The sequence below is a fragment of the Gopherus flavomarginatus genome, chromosome 4 (assembly GCF_025201925.1).
Source record: "Gopherus flavomarginatus isolate rGopFla2 chromosome 4, rGopFla2.mat.asm, whole genome shotgun sequence".
NCBI lineage: Eukaryota > Metazoa > Chordata > Testudines > Testudinidae > Gopherus > Gopherus flavomarginatus.
This window is the reverse complement of record NC_066620.1, coordinates 215406422-215422046: the sequence shown is the minus strand read 5'-3', so window position 1 is coordinate 215422046 and position 15625 is coordinate 215406422. Positions and strand designations below refer to the sequence as shown.

Genomic DNA, 15625 nt, shown 5'->3' with positions numbered 1-15625 from the left:
AGAAAATATATTGCCTCTATATAAATCCACGGTACACCCACATCTTGAATACTGTGTGCAGATGTGATCACCCCATCTCAAAAAAGATATGATAGAATTCGAAAAGGTTCAATTTTTTTGCCTTTTTCTGATTAGGGGTATGGAATAGCTGCCATATGAGGCCAGATTAATAAGACTGGGACTTTTCAGCTTGGAAAAGAGATGACTAAAGGGAGCTATTATAGAGGTTTATACAATCATGACTGGTGTGGAGAAAGTAACTAAGGAAGTGTTGTTTACTCCCTCTCATAACATAAGAACTAGGGTTCACCAAATGAAATTAATAGGCAACAGATTTAAAAGACACACAAAAAGAAAGTGTTTTTTTCCACAGAACACACAGTCAACCTGTGGAATTCCTTGCCAGAGGACGTTGTGAAGGCCAAGACCAGAATAGGGTTCAAAAAAGAACTAGGTAAATTCATGGAGGCTAAGTCCATCAATGGCTATTAGCCAGGATTGACAGAGACGGTGTCCCTAGCCTCTGTTTGCCAGACGCTGAGAATGGGTGACAGGGGATGGATCACTTGATTCATTCCCTCTGGGCACCTGGCATTGGCCACTGTCAGAAGATAGGATACTGGGCTGGACGGACCTTTGGTCTGACCTAGTATGGCCATTCTTATGTTCATTCCAAGGTGAAATTAGCTAGTTTCTAAAAAATCTTTAGCTGTTTGCTATATTTATCAAGGTAAATCAAGTCCTAGAATAATGACTTCTCATGACAATTCTGTTTCCTAATGCACAGAATGAAATCCATGCTCTGTACTCCTCTTCCACCAGCCAGGGTCTTGAAATCCAGTCCTTCTCCCCAAATGTGCGTCTTGCAAATTAGTATGCTACCATGTCATCAGATGTGTTTCTATTGGGGGAGGGGAGAGAATGAAGGCTGTATTAAGACCAATGTTCCCTCTAATTTTTTCCATCCATGTGCAGAATAAATTTTGTTTGTGCACTAGATAATGTGCAGATGTGTGCCACCAGTAGAAACAAAAAAACCTAGATATATATATTTTAAAAGGTACCACAGGGATAATTACTTCAGCCAGGACAGGTTAGGCATTAACTCACTACTCAAAGAATTAAATTTAAATATAAGAGAAAAAAAATATGAAATGCATAGACCAGTCAAAACACTAAAACACGTTGAAAGAATAAAATTACAGAGAATATATGGGCTTTGCAGGAAGCACCAAGTAGTAAGAACAAACAACAGTAACACAATGTGTACCTGAGCAAGGCTGTTCCATCTTCCCTGGTCGAGTACAAGGGCGGGGGGAGGGGGACACCCTGACATCAGCACCCCACTCCCACCCTCGCTCTGCACAGCCAGCAGGAGGGTCCCAGGAGCAGCAGGGGCAACAAAGCAGAGGCAACTGAATACACACTGCCGGCTGGATGTGTTAGCCACTCTGCTAATCAACTGTGCGGCACTTCGGTCATTCCCGGGTGGCCGCCCCAGCATGCAGTTTACAGGGAACACAGATTAAGACCTCAAAATTCAGAACTTTACTACTTCAGTTTGCTATTTAAAGAACATATTAAGTCCAGTTAGCTGCGTCATGTTGCTAAACAGTATCAGCAATTTTCTTGGAGTGAAGCATCTCATTAAGAGAAGACTAACCACCCACCCACAGAGACTAAAGCAGGGTCACAAATTTAAATTCAACAGATTAAGCAAAATCTGAAAGAACTGTCAAGCCAGGAGCCCTGGCACTACTAAATGGTCCTAATGCAGGCAATGAAAATCTGATAAGTATTCACAGGTGATGCTAAAAATGCAGACTCACTTTAAAAAAAGAAAAAGCAAGCAATCACAGCAGGTTGCAGGTAGTAAGTTGAAAAACAGCCCTGTCCATTGCTGCTCTGCCCTGGGTTTTAATATTTTTCATTATAAAAATTAGCTCTCTACATTTTTCCCCATCTGTTGGTTCCCTGTGGTTGCAAGTATTGCCCATTAACTAAAATAGTCTGCCATGCGATGAGACAGCACACACAGCTCAAGGAATGGGGAAAAAGCAACAGTTAGGGCCTCTTAGGGAGCAGAAAACTAAATTGCCAGAGATGCAGTGTGCCCCATTTCAAGAGGGAAACCACTGTGACCACCCCATGAACGAATCCGTGTTGCCAGCTGTTCCACAATACAGTAGTCACTAGCTCCCTTTCTTCCTCTGCAGGATGGAAGCAATAATGGTGCTGGCAACACACAATGGGGGCAGAAAGGAAGCAAGTAGGAGAAACTCTTGTCTATGGCAGTAATCAATCCCCGGACTACCAAGGTCTACAGTTCAAACTTATTCAGAACCATCATTATAGATACCCCTTAGGGGTAGAAAGTTCGGTCGTCAGAAACATATTTCACTCGAGCTACCCTGCTTTCCTCACTGCTTTTGTCCATGATGCAGAATTCTAACTTTATCTTCCAGAGTTGAAGACATTAATTTTGCATTATTTGCAACGCAAAAAATAAGAACGGATTAAAAATCAGAACCGTTTTATGGTGTTTTTAAAGGCAGGAAAAAGCCTCTTAAAAACTCAATTCATACAAATTAGAGATGGAAAATATCTAGTCCATCACCCTGGCCAACACTCAGTCCCACATACATTCCAAAGCGTTCTGTCCTATCATTAAGTAACTGGGCTCTCATTTCCCTTTCAAGACTATTCTAAAAATCGACATTTAAGCAGCAGTCAGTGGGAAGCATGCTCTTGCAACTCAAGCATTCTTCAAAGCACAGTATGTTCAGTAGCACTCATAACCAGTCTTTTGCTTAAAGTGGAAGAGACATTCAGTTTAGATGAGCATATCACAAAGCCCTTTTATTGACTGGGAAGGGCAGAAGCTCATTGCCATCGATGGCTGAAAGCTAAAGCAATCAGGTGGCTCTGCCGAAAGGCAAAACACCTTCCCCTTTGACTATAAATCAAATAAAAAGGTGAAAGCTTAGTACAGGACTTCTTGAGATCCCGTCCAGTCCCTATGATTCTATGACTCTACAACAGGGGTGGGCAAACTAGGACATGCGGGCCAGATCTAGCCCGTGGGATTGCCACCTCTGTGGCACTGCAGGCCCCATGCCGCTCCTGGAAGGGGCTGGCACCATGTCCCTGTAGCTCCGGGGGGCAAGGGTAGGGCGCAAGAGAAGAAGACAGAGGGCTCTGCGCGCTGCCCTTGCCTACAGGCACCGTTCCCTGCAGCTCCCATTGGCCGGAAACAGGGAACCACGGCCAATGGGAGTTTCAGGGGAGGTACCCACAACAGGCAAGGGCAGTGCATGGAGCCCTCTGCTCCCCCTCCCCCAGGGGTCACAGGAATGTGGTGCCGGCCACTTCTGGGAGGGGCACAGCATGGGGCCCGGGCAGGGAGCCTGCCCTGGTCCCAGTGCACGCCACTACTACCCTGGAGCTGTTCCAGGTAAGCGATGCCAGGCCAGAGCCCGCACTCTCAACTCCTCCTGCATCCCAACTCCCTGCCCTGAGCCCCCTGCCACACCCCTCCTGCACCTCAACCACCTTCCCTGGACTCCCTCATATACCCTGCACCCCTCCTCTGCCCCAACCCTTGCCCTGAGCCCCTTCCTGCACACTGTATCCCCTCCCACACCCTGCACTCCCTCCTACACCCCAACCCCCTGCCCCAGCCCTACATTCATGACCCTGCATGCAATTTCCCACCCAGATGTGGCCCTTGGGCCAAGAAGTTTGCACATCCTTGCTCTGTAAGCAAGGCCTTCCAAATCAGCCCTGCAAATCTCAAACTCAGGCAGCTTCTATCTTAGCTCGAGAATTGGAGATTTTTTTTGGTAGAGAGCCCTAACAGAGATAGAGAGTACACACAACTTTACAGGAGTCCATAATTCCAGAATTTGTAGTGACTCCTCTGGCTCTCAAACATATTGAAGAAACACTAGGAGACTCTTGAAAGAACATCTTGACAGAATGGTTGTGGGTTATGGGACACACAACTGGGGCCCAGAGGAAAAGAAAAGGATAGGGCTTGTCAACACAAGATCAGCTACCCAGAGTCTGAATCTGCTGTTGGTACATACGGCAACCCACAGAGAGTCATAGATCCCAGACATGCTGCTACCATATGTCACAATTTCAAGGCAACTGGACCTGTATTTCCCTTTCTGGTCCCTCTAGAAGTCTAGCTACCAGCCATAACCTCTCTTGCGTGGAGACCTACACCACACACCCTCCTGACAGGGCTACTTCCAGGCTGCATAGCGCCTTGCCTACACTAATATTCCAAGCAAGCTTAAACAAGCCTTGCTTTCTCTTCAAAGGTTATGAACAGAGAAAGTGCTATCAGGTCCAGGTTATCACACAGATCTTTCTAAGCAAGCACATAGATCTTCATAGGTGAACATGATTTGTTGGGGAAGAGTCAACAGGGCTTTTGTAAAGGGAAATCATGCCTCACCAATCCATTAGAATTCTTTGAAAGAGTCAACGAGCACGTGGACAAGAGTGATCCAGTGAATACAGTGTACTTAGGTTTTCAGAAACCCTTTGATAAGGTCCCTCACCAAAGGCTCTTAAGCAAAGTAAGCTGTCATGGGATAAGAGAGAAGGTTCTCTCATGGATTAGTAACTGGTTAAAAAAAGATATGAAACAAAGGGTAAATAAACATTTTCAGAATGGAGAGAGGTAAATAGTGGTGTCTCCTAGGGGTCTGTACTGGGACCAGTCCTATTCAACATATTCATAAATGATCTGGAAAAAAGGGATAAATAGTGAAGTGACAAAATTTGCAGATGAAACATTATTCAAAACAGTTAAGTCCAAAGCAGACTGCGAAGAGCTACAAAACGATCTCACAAAACTGGGTGACTGGGCAAGAAAATGGCAGATGAAATTCAATGTTGATAAATGAAAAGTAATGCACATTGGAAAACAATCCCAACTAGACATAGAAAATGATGGGGTCTAAATTAGCTGTTACAACTCAAGAAAGATCTTTGAGTCACTGTGAATAGTTCTCTGAAAACATCCACTCAATGTGCAACGGCTGTCCAAAAAGTGAACAGAATGTTTGGAAGCAAGAATAAAGAAATACATAGTAAGACAGAAAATATCATAATGCCTCTGTATAAAAATCCGTTGTATGCTCACAGCTTGAATACTGCATGCAGATATGGTCACCCCATCTCAAATAGAAAGATATACTGGAATTGGAAAAGGTTCAGAAAAGGGCAACAAAAATGATTAAGGATATGGAACAGCTTTCAGATGAGAGATTAATAAAACTAGAACTTTTCAGCTTGGAAAAGAGAGACCACTAAGGGGGTATAGCAGGGCCGTTACCCCACTCCTGGGACAGAAGGAGTGAAAGCAGCTGAGGGAGAGAGGCTAGGTAGCTGGCCACAGGTGTGGCCAGCTCAATCAGGGCACAGCTGGCCCTAATTAGAGGGCTATGAATGAGGAGCCATGAAAGTCTCACTCCAGCCTTGGAGTGAGAAGGACCTAGCTGCCTGGGAGAGATCAGGTACTTTCGGCAGAACAGTGCTGGAGAAGGGGCACGCTGAGCTGGGGAGCTCAGGTCTGGCTACCTCTCAGGCTGAGGCCTGGCAGGAAGGCCAAAGGAGGTACTGGGGCTGCAGGGAGACAGCTGGGCTAGAAAGGCAGCAGGTCCAACAATGAGTGGCCATTACAGACTGCAGTTTGCTCCAGAGAAAGGGGGCTAGATGACAACTGCTGATAGCCACTGAGGCAAGGTAGGCACAGGAGGAGGGGGTTCCCATGGGAGGGAGACTCAGAGTGTGGGAGCATGGCTGTGGGGCAGCACCCCAAGGTAAGGGGCACCAGAATCCCAGAGGGACACAGGGCCAGAAGTGATGGAGACGAAGAAGCAGGTACTGGTAGGGAGATACCAGCCAGCAGCAGGCACTCTGAGGTTGGAGTGAGCTAATTCCCGGACTGACCAGCAGGAGGTGCCATGGTGGTGAGTGCATGCTGTGTTACAGGGGTGATATGATTTTATAGACCTCTATCATGACTGGTGTGGAGAAACTAAATAATGAAGTGTTATTTACTCCTTCTCATAACACAAGAACTAGGGAGTCACTAAATGAAATTAATAGGCAGTGGGTTTAAAACAAACAAAAATAAGTATATCTTCACACAACGCACAGTCAACCTGTAGAACTCTTTGCCAAAGGATGTTGTGAAGGCCAAGACTATAACAGGGTTCAAAAAAGAACTAGATAAATTAGTGGAGGATAGGTCCATAGATGGCTATTAGCCAGGATGGTCAGGGATGCAACCCCATGCTCTGAAATGTCCCTAGCCTCTGTTTGCCAGAAGCTGGGTGTGAGTGACACATTATGGATCACTTGATGTTTCTTCATTCCCTCTGAAGCACCTTGCACTAGCTTCTGTTGGAAGACAGGATACTGGGCTAGATGGACCATTGATCTGACCCAGTATGGCTGTTCTTATGTTCTTAAGGTGAGAACATTAAAAACAATGAAAGAACCTACACACATGCTAAAAAGCTTACTAGAGGTCACTCTGATTCCGACCTCTGGCTCTGGCAGGTGTCAGTCCTTCAAAACACACAAATGGATTTTCACTATGGGGTACAAATTCACAACTGCCTCTGATCCAGAACCAGAACCCTGGCTGGGCAGCTCAGCCCTTTCTTTATACAGCTTGGGCCTTTCCTCTCCAGGAACTGGTACTCAGTAGAGAAAGGCAAGGCTTTTGCATAACCGGATGTTGAAAATTAGCATTAATCTCCCCTTAGGCAGTCTCCAGGAAATCCCAAAAATTTATTCTTGTCCAGGACATTTTCAATATCATCCTTTGAACTCACAGGTCTGACATCACATCTCCCTCCGAGAGAAGCGACATACAATCCCAGCTCACAATAATACATAAGCTTTGCATTTAATACAATAGACTCCAAAGATACTTAAGCTTGATTCTATAAGGTTTTTCAAGGAAATTGCCATATTTGTCAGAGTATCAAGACCAATTTGGAATTATGAGCATCAGATCTGCTTCATCTTCTCTAATCTGTGAAGAAATTCTGGGGACTGAGGGTGTAGTATAGTAAGAAAGACAGAGAAGTCCAAAAGAGCAGAGGCTCAAGAGGATCACAGCTTCTGCTCCACCTTCTCTAACCATGCTGCAAACATACAAAACAGCAGTCTGCTAATGACAGCAAGTTTGAAATCATACTTTTGTTAGATCTATTTGGCAATGTAGTCTGCTATCATGTTTAAGACACCTGCTAGATTTATTGCTGATAGGACTTTCATCCCACCTTCAACATTAAAGGCTCCAGAAGAAAATAACTCAAACTCAGAGAAGTAAATCCTGATCAAATCTGCTCTAGATTGAGGAAATTGTCTAGAATCTATAACTAAAGAGCCAATCCTCTGAAAAGGTCTTAGTACAATTAGGATTCATGAGGACCTTGTACTTCATCAGGTTCTGTAAAAGTGTTCATTTACATGACTTGCACTACTACCACCACCACCACGAGTTTGTTTTCAAGATCCCAGACCTGCTTATGTTCCTTTTAAGATCAATGACAAAACTTGATTTACTTCATTAGGAGAAAGGTCACTGTCGCTAAAAGACTAATGAGGCATAATCTTGGTGGCACATTCCTGAGACCAGGAAGGACCATTAGAATATTAATATTTGGAAAAAGAAGGCTTAATTAATAGATCATTATTTGAAAAGATCCTTGTTTGAGGCAGAAGCTGGCTTCTTAGCAGGCTATAATTCCCAAGCTGCACAATATACCCAAGACTGATAGTAGGGGTAAGGGGCCAGGAGGGCCAATACCATGCTTGTCTTTGGAACCCCTAGATGTAGGGAAATAATAAAGTGCTCTAGATTCCCTGTCAAAGCTATACAGACCAAATTACTGGGACCTTGAAGAGCAGCTGGAGTGATAAGCCTCTAGGCATAACAGAGGGAGGTGAGGGGAAGGAGTATTCCTCCTATAGAGGTAGAGCTACCTTAACTGGGGTCCCAAGCAAAACCACAGCATCCACTCTGGCTGGCACTGAGGAAGGACTTGATACCATAATGGTACAAATGGTTGATCGCATGAATGGTATTCCCATCACAGAGGAGAGCAGTGGCGATTCAGGGTGAGCTGACTCTTTTCCCAGTACTGTGGAAGCTTTTGCTACTGGGAAAGATGGTACTGAGGGCAAACAGATGAAAGTCATCAGTACCAGAGTCCCGGATACTGATGATGTCAGTTCCAGGAGCTTCAGTGCCAAGGATTCTTCCAGGTGAGACATGCACAAAAGGCATGTACCAAAGCACAGTGACTGGTACCCGAGGGGATGCCAACAGGACTCATCTTCAGCCTTGAGCTGTTCTTTAAACAGGCAGCATGAGGAGACCTCTGCTTTTTTCTTATGAGGACTGGGTCAGTGTGACCTAGTGTTATGCTCCTTCCTCCCTTAACCACAGCCTTTTTACCAGTCTGAGGACACCATCTTAGACACAAGTCCTAGGGCTGGTCTACACTACGGGGGAAAATCGATCTCAGATACGCAACTTCAGCTACGTGAATAACATAGCTGAAGTCGAAGTATCTAAGATCAAATTACTCACCGTCCTCATGGCACGGGATCGATGTCCGCGGCTCCCCATGTCGACTCCGCAACTCTGTTGGGGTTGGTGGAGTTCCAGAATCGATATATGTGCGTTCGGGGATCGATATATCGCGTCTAGATGAGACGCGATATAGCAATCCCCGAGGAATCGATTGCTACCCACCGATAGGGCGGGTAGTGAAGACGTAGCCCTAGAGCGCTGAGGCTGTGCTCACAGGAGCACTTTGAGAAGAGACTTGTTCTGGTCAGTCATGCTCACTCTCATAGATCATGGGTATAAACTGGACACTAGGAAGTTTAGACTTGAAATTAGACGAAGGTTTCTAACCATTAGAGGAGTGAAGTTCTGGAACAGCCTTCCAACGGGAGTAGTGGGGGCAAAAGACATATCTGGCTTTAAGACTAAGCTTGATAAGTTTATGGAAGGAATGGTATGATGGGATAGCTTAATTTTGGCAATTGATCTTTGATTACCAGCAGATAAGTATGCCCAGTGGTCTGTGATGGGATGGGATCTGAGTTACTGCAGAGAATTCTTTCCTGAGTGCTGGCTGGTGAGTCTTGCACACATGCCCAGGGTTTAGCTGATCGCCATATTTAGGGTCAGGAAGGAATTTTCCTCTGGGGCAGATTGGCAGAGGCCCTGGAGGTTTTTCGCCTTCCTCTGCAGCGTGGGGCATGGGTCACTTGCTGGTGGATTCTCTGCAGCTTGAGGTCTTCAAACCACAATTTGAAGACTTCAATAACTCGGACATAGGTTAGGGGTTTGTTATAGAAGTGGATGGGTAGGGTTCTGTGGCCTGCTTTGTGTAGGAGGTCAGACTAGATGATCACATTGGTCCCTTCTGACCCTAAAGTCTATGAGTCTGAGTCTAATCTGTTGTAAGGGCAGAACTCAGTACTAGCAAAGTCTCACAGCCAGCCAGGAGGGGATTCTTTTAAGGGGGAAAAAGTCAGTTTCATGTTTGTTTTAGTTCATTTCTAGTTAATTTTTCTTTACAGTTCTGCACTGGTACAATGTGGCAATATCTGAGCTAAAAACACTCCAGAAAAATGTTGAATTCCAGATTTTAAAAAGTGAATACAAGTTAATAAAAGCTAACATAGTAATTTTCAGTTTTGCATTAAAAAGATTATCCCAATGAGATTGGAGCCTAAAATACCAGAGCACGTCCCTTTTCATGAGGGGTTACAAGGGCTGCAGAACAAAGATAGACAGAGCTTCCTTAGAAACGAATTATGAACTGCATGAATCACTTGGAGTAAAATTCACAACCTTAAGTCACCTGAGAATTATTTCATAAAATAGAATTTAACGGCCTAAGTTCTTTATGCACTTGAACAATTTACAATTTTATCTTTAGTAACCAAAAAAATGCATAAGATAGGACTGAATGGTAGAGCAACTCACCTGATTTCTTTCAGTCCTTCTTTCTGGATAACTTGAAGAATCTCTTTATGGCTCATAGGAGTATTGGGGTATTTCTCCAGGACCTGGCATGCATGAAAAGATGAAGAGGGCAAAATTACTTATCTTCAATTTTTCAAAAAACAAAATCTCTTATCCTAAGTAAATCCACACTTAACAGTTTTCATGTCTCCAGGGAGCACTAGGAGACAGGAATCTCTTCCCTATCCCTTTCACCTGAGACTATAATTGCAAGCCATGGTGATAAATACATAAATACTGTGTCATATCTTCAAATTTCTTTTGACCATTTAAAACTGAAAGTAATTGGGATTTTTAGTTCTCACTTAAGTGGATGGACAAATCAGATTGGTCTATATAGGCTACACCATCAGAAAAACTTACAAGTTGAAAATAGTGCTGTATCCTGAAAAACAGCAGGATGCCTGTTTTAGCATGTACATGAAACTGAAGGCGGGGCGGGGGGGGGGTGGAATGTCACAGAGCTAGACGAACATCTTCTATTGGACACTCAGACTGCTGTGACGGAACTGACCACTGGATCCTGTGCTCTTTAAGTCTAGCTAATACTTAGTCCTGCCATGAGTGTAGGGGACTGCACTAGATGACCTCTCGAGGTCCCTTCCAGTTATAGAATCATAGAATTCTATGATTCTGTGACTGGAATCAGAGAATATCAGGGTTGGAAGGGACCTCAGGAGTTATCTAGTCCAAACCCCTGCTCAAAGCAGGACCAATTCCCAACTAAATCATCTCAACCAGGGCTTTGTCAAGACTGACCTTAAAAACCTCTAAGGAAGGAGATTCCACCACCTCCCTCGGTAACCCATTCCAGTGCTTCACCACCCTCCTAGTGAAATAGTTTTTCCTAATATCCAACCTAAACCTCCCCCACTGCAACTTGAGACCATTACTCATTGTTCTGTAATCTAATACCACTGAGAACAGCCAAGCTCCATTCTCTTTGGAACCCTCTTTCAGGTAGTTGAAAGCAGCTATCAAATCCCCCCTCAGTCTTCTCTTCTGTAGACTAAACAATCCCAATTCTCTCAGCTTCACTTCATAGGTCATGTGCTCCAGCTCCCTAATCATTTTGGTTGCCTTCCGCTGAACTCTTTCCAGTTTTTCCACATCCTTCTTGTAGTGTGGGGCCCAAAACTGGACACAGCACTCCAGATGAGGCTTCACCAATGTCAAATAGAGGGGAATGATCACGTCCCTCGATCTGCAGTCCTATGATTCTAACTGAACAGAGTCCAGGCATGATCCCTGCCTTGGAGACTTTAGGCACACTCTTAGGGTGCATGTCCTCTAGCACCTGCACCTGAGAGGTAAGTCCTCACAGTCCAAACACCTTATCCCTAGAACTCTTCAGGCCTGCCACCATAGCTTAAGACAGTGGTCCCCAAACTCTAGGGTATGCCCACCTAGTGGGCATGGAAGAACTTTCAGGGAAGTGCACCAGGGCCTGGGCCAGCCCCCACAGGGGGACAGGGAGAGAGACTCACCCAACCCTGCTCTGCCCCCAGCTCCACTCCAGCCCTGCCATCAGCCACAGGCCCAGCTTTGACCACAGCCCCTAGGCCCGCAGCCTCAGCCCCAGCTGCAGTGCCAGAATTGCCCCCGGCCCCAGCTCCTGACCATGGCTCCTGGGGAAACACAGACCAGGTAAGGGGGATATGGACAAAAAAGCTTGGGGACCATTGGCTTAAGCACACCTTCTCCGAGAACTCCACCCTAAGGTGTGAGCTTTCTGATTTACAGTTTACCTCTTCGAGGGGCACCATTGTAAAACCAGTCCGCAAACAAGACGTAAATTTGGTAAAGCAATTTACCAAAGGTCATGGAGTATCCACCATCACTTACAATTTTTAAATCAAGATTGGATGTTTTTCTAAAAGATCTACTCTAGTGATTATTGAGGAAGTTGACAGGTTTTCATTAAGTTGATTTTGCATAATCACTCAATTCCTGTTTCAATGCTTTTTGGTGAGTTTTAATTCTTTTCCTTTTGTGTTTCAATCAATACATTTCTAACCTTTAACCTCTAACACAGAATCATAGATTATTATTAGGGTTGGAAGGGACCTCAAGAGATCATCTTGTCCAACCCCCTGCTCAAAGCAGGACCAACCCCAAATGGCCCCCTCAAGGACTGAACTCCCAACCCGGGGTTTAGCAGGCCAATGCGCAAACCACTGAGCTATCCAGAATTTCCTAGCATGTTTGCCATGGTATTAAGTAAGCTGATGCCTATGCATTTGAAATATCATTTATAATTGTTTAATGTTGAATTGTGACAGGGTCATATTAACACCTTGGACTCTTTGGGCCCATATTTTCCATCAACATTAAAACAACAGCATGATAGGTATAACACAAAACGCTTTGTGCAGGGTTCTAAAACATCACTCTCTTTCTTTAGTAGCACAAGAAATACACAGATCTATACAAAAATAATAATCCCTACACACACACTCCTTGTTTCACTTTCCTCAACACTGTGGAGTATACTTTGGGCAGGGGTCCAGGTCCCCTGTGGGTGTCCAAGACACGTCTGCAGTTCATGGCTTGACTTCTGAACCAGGTAGCTTTTCTTCCCCTCTAGCTCAGCTTGCATTTTCTGACCTTGGTTGGTCACACAGTTAAACTGTGTATTTATACCTTCCTACTATATTTTCCACTCCATGCATCTGATGAAGTGGATTTTAGCCCACAAAAGCTTATGCCCAAATAAATGTGTTAGTCTCTAAAGTGCCATAAGGACTCCTCGTTGCTTTTGCTGACACAGGCTAACATGGCTACCCGTCTGGACAGCTGAACTGAGCCCTCTCTGCTATGAAAGCATACCCCCAACTTCTTTTCCTGCCCAAAGCTTCCTGTGTCTGAGTCCCTCAAGTTTATATGTGGCAACACCAACATCTGATTCCTTTGTTCTGCTGCTAGAGATTTTCCATTGCTCTAAATGCCAGTCACCTGTTGAGGGCAGAAGAATACTGGTTCTCTGAGGCTTGGGCTAACCCGATGGTCCCAAGTTGTTTCCATCTGAATAGCTAACCATTTAGATTTAATGACTGTATTGTCCCTAGTCTAGCAGAGATGTGACACAGCTCTGTCAGCCTTTGACAGAATCCACATACCATAGTTATTCAATAATATGAAAATTGCTATAACAGCTTCATAATACCAACCAGAATTCATAGGATGTCAGATTACCCAAATCATCACAGGGAGGTTGGGAAGAGGAGAAACGGTGAAAAAAGAAAAAAATCTACAGTTCAGAAGATACTACAAATATTCTTCCTTCCTCCAGAATGTAAGTGTTCTATACTGATGAACATTTCTAGATGGAATAAGATTGTGTCCCATCTCATCAGAAGTAGATCCAGATACTACAAGCCACATATTCAATTACTGTAATTCTTCTCAGAATGAAGTCACATATCCTGAAAAAGCTTCAACTGGTACAAAATGCAGCAGCCATTTTGCTCAGTAACACAGGTCAGTATTAACATCATCCCAATCAAGTCTTTCTTTGAAACCACGACATTATTCCAGTGGAATACAGCTAACTGCCTACCAAAAGAGAGAGGCCCATGAGCACTGGAAACAGCCTTAAGAGGAGCAGGACATCAGCTGTGAAATTCACTACTAGAAGAATTAAGAATAAACTACTAAACTCATCCAATTCAGAACTAAATGCAAACCTTGTCTCTTCAACTTGGCTTTCCCACAATAATCTCTTTGACTAACCTTATAGGGTCTTTTGTGTGTGAACTAGTTTTTCTTACTGAGTGGGAAGGAAGAAATACATGGATATTTGTGTTTTTAAATGTGTGCTACATGCTCAGAGAATACAATGACAGAATCAATTAAGAGTACCTAGACAGCACTCAGTCAAATGGATGTCCAATTCCTTCACTGCCTCCAGAAAATGAGTATTTTCCAAGTATTGCCAGTGTGTGTGTGTGTGTGTGTGTGTGTGTGTGTGTGTGTGTGTGTGTGTGTGTGTGTGTGAGAGAGAGAGAGAGAGAGAGAGAGAGAGAATGTTCCTGCATCAAAAGCAATCCTTATTAAGAGTCCTGGTTCAAGACTGAGACTCATTTTTATTATCAAAGCACCTAGATCAATGAATGAATAGACAGTGATGGCACAACCCTTGGTAAGTTGTTCCAATGAAAACTAAAAAACTAGGGTTAAACCAATTAATTAAATAGGTAGGTTTAAAACAAACAAGAAAGTGTCTTTTCATGCAACACACTGTCAACCTGTGGAACTCCTTGCCAGAGGGTGTTGTGAAGCCCAATACTATAACGGGGTTCAAAAGGTAGCTAGATAGATTCATGGAAAATAGGTCCAATGGCTATTAGCCAGAATGGGCAGGAATGGTGTCCCTAGCTTCTGTTTGCCAGAAGCTGGGATTGGGTGACAGGGCATGGATCACTTGATGATAACCTGTTCTGTTCATTCCCTCTGGGGCACCTGGCATTGGCCACTGTCAGAGGACAGGATACTGGGCTTGATGGACCTTTGGTCTGACCCAGTGTGGCTGTTCTTATGTAATAAACCTTAGTTAATAACAACTGGCTGTAAGCGTGTATTTGGGTAAGATCTGAGATATTTGTTAACTTGGTGTGGGTAAAGTGTCCAATTCTTTGGGATTGGTAGAATTTTGTATATGAACAAGATTTTCAGTAATCCTCATCATATTTGACTTCACTGTCTGGGTGGGAGCTCAAGTCTGGATTGTTTTAAGGGAACTGTGTTTTTGGTTTCTGGGTAACCAGTAAGGTGTTGTGGAAGCTGTTTTGTTGCTAGTTTGAAGGATTGTCTATCACATTCTGTGGGGTTTGCCCAACTGAGCAGTCACAGCAATCTCAGCATGGCCCCTTGAGACTCCAGTCACAACAGGATTCTGAGCTAGATAGACTATTGGTCTGAGCCAGTAGGGCCATTCTTATGCTTAAAGCACAAGAAGCAAGGATCCAAACCATGAAGGGCTTTATGCAATATAAATCAAAAGATGACAAAGGGGAAAATAAGTTAGTGTTCTGCTGTTTCTTGTGCAATGTGCAGCGGCAGTCGAAAAAGCTAACAGAATGTTGGGAATGCCTCGACAGAAATCCATGGTATAGCCACATCTTTAATACTGTGTGCAGATGAGGTCACCCCATCTCAAAAAAAGATATACTGGAATTGGAAAAGGTTCAGAAAAGGGCAACAAAAATATTAGGGGTATGGAACAGCTTCCGTATGAAGAGAGATTAATAAGATTGGGACTTTTCATCTTGGAAAAGACTACGAAGGGGGAATATGATAGTGGTCTATAAAATAATGACTGGTGTGGAGAAAGTAAATAAGGAAGTGTTCTTTATTCCCCCTCATAACACACGAACTAGAGGTCACCAAATGAAATTAAAAGGCAGTTGGTTTGAAACAAAACAAAAGGAAGTATTTCATCACACAATGCACAGTCAACCTGTGGAACTCTTTGCCAGAGGATGTTGTGAAGGCCAAGATTATAACAGGGTTCAAAAAAGAGCTAGATAAATTCATGGAGGATAG

The 15625-nt window shown here is 44.0% G+C and overlaps 1 protein-coding gene across 7 annotated transcripts in view; it reads right to left on the bottom strand.

Annotated features, from left to right (window-relative positions):
- ASXL2 (ASXL transcriptional regulator 2) overlaps positions 1-15625 on the bottom strand; it is a 245057-nt gene that overhangs the window by 173901 nt on the left and 55531 nt on the right. For all 7 annotated transcript variants that reach the window (XM_050948704.1, XM_050948702.1, XM_050948703.1 and 4 more), the window contains one exon: positions 10043-10125. In XM_050948704.1, coding sequence (XP_050804661.1) covers positions 10043-10098 — 56 coding nt within the window. In that variant the 5' untranslated portion in view covers positions 10099-10125. The remainder of the gene's footprint in view (positions 1-10042; positions 10126-15625) is intronic.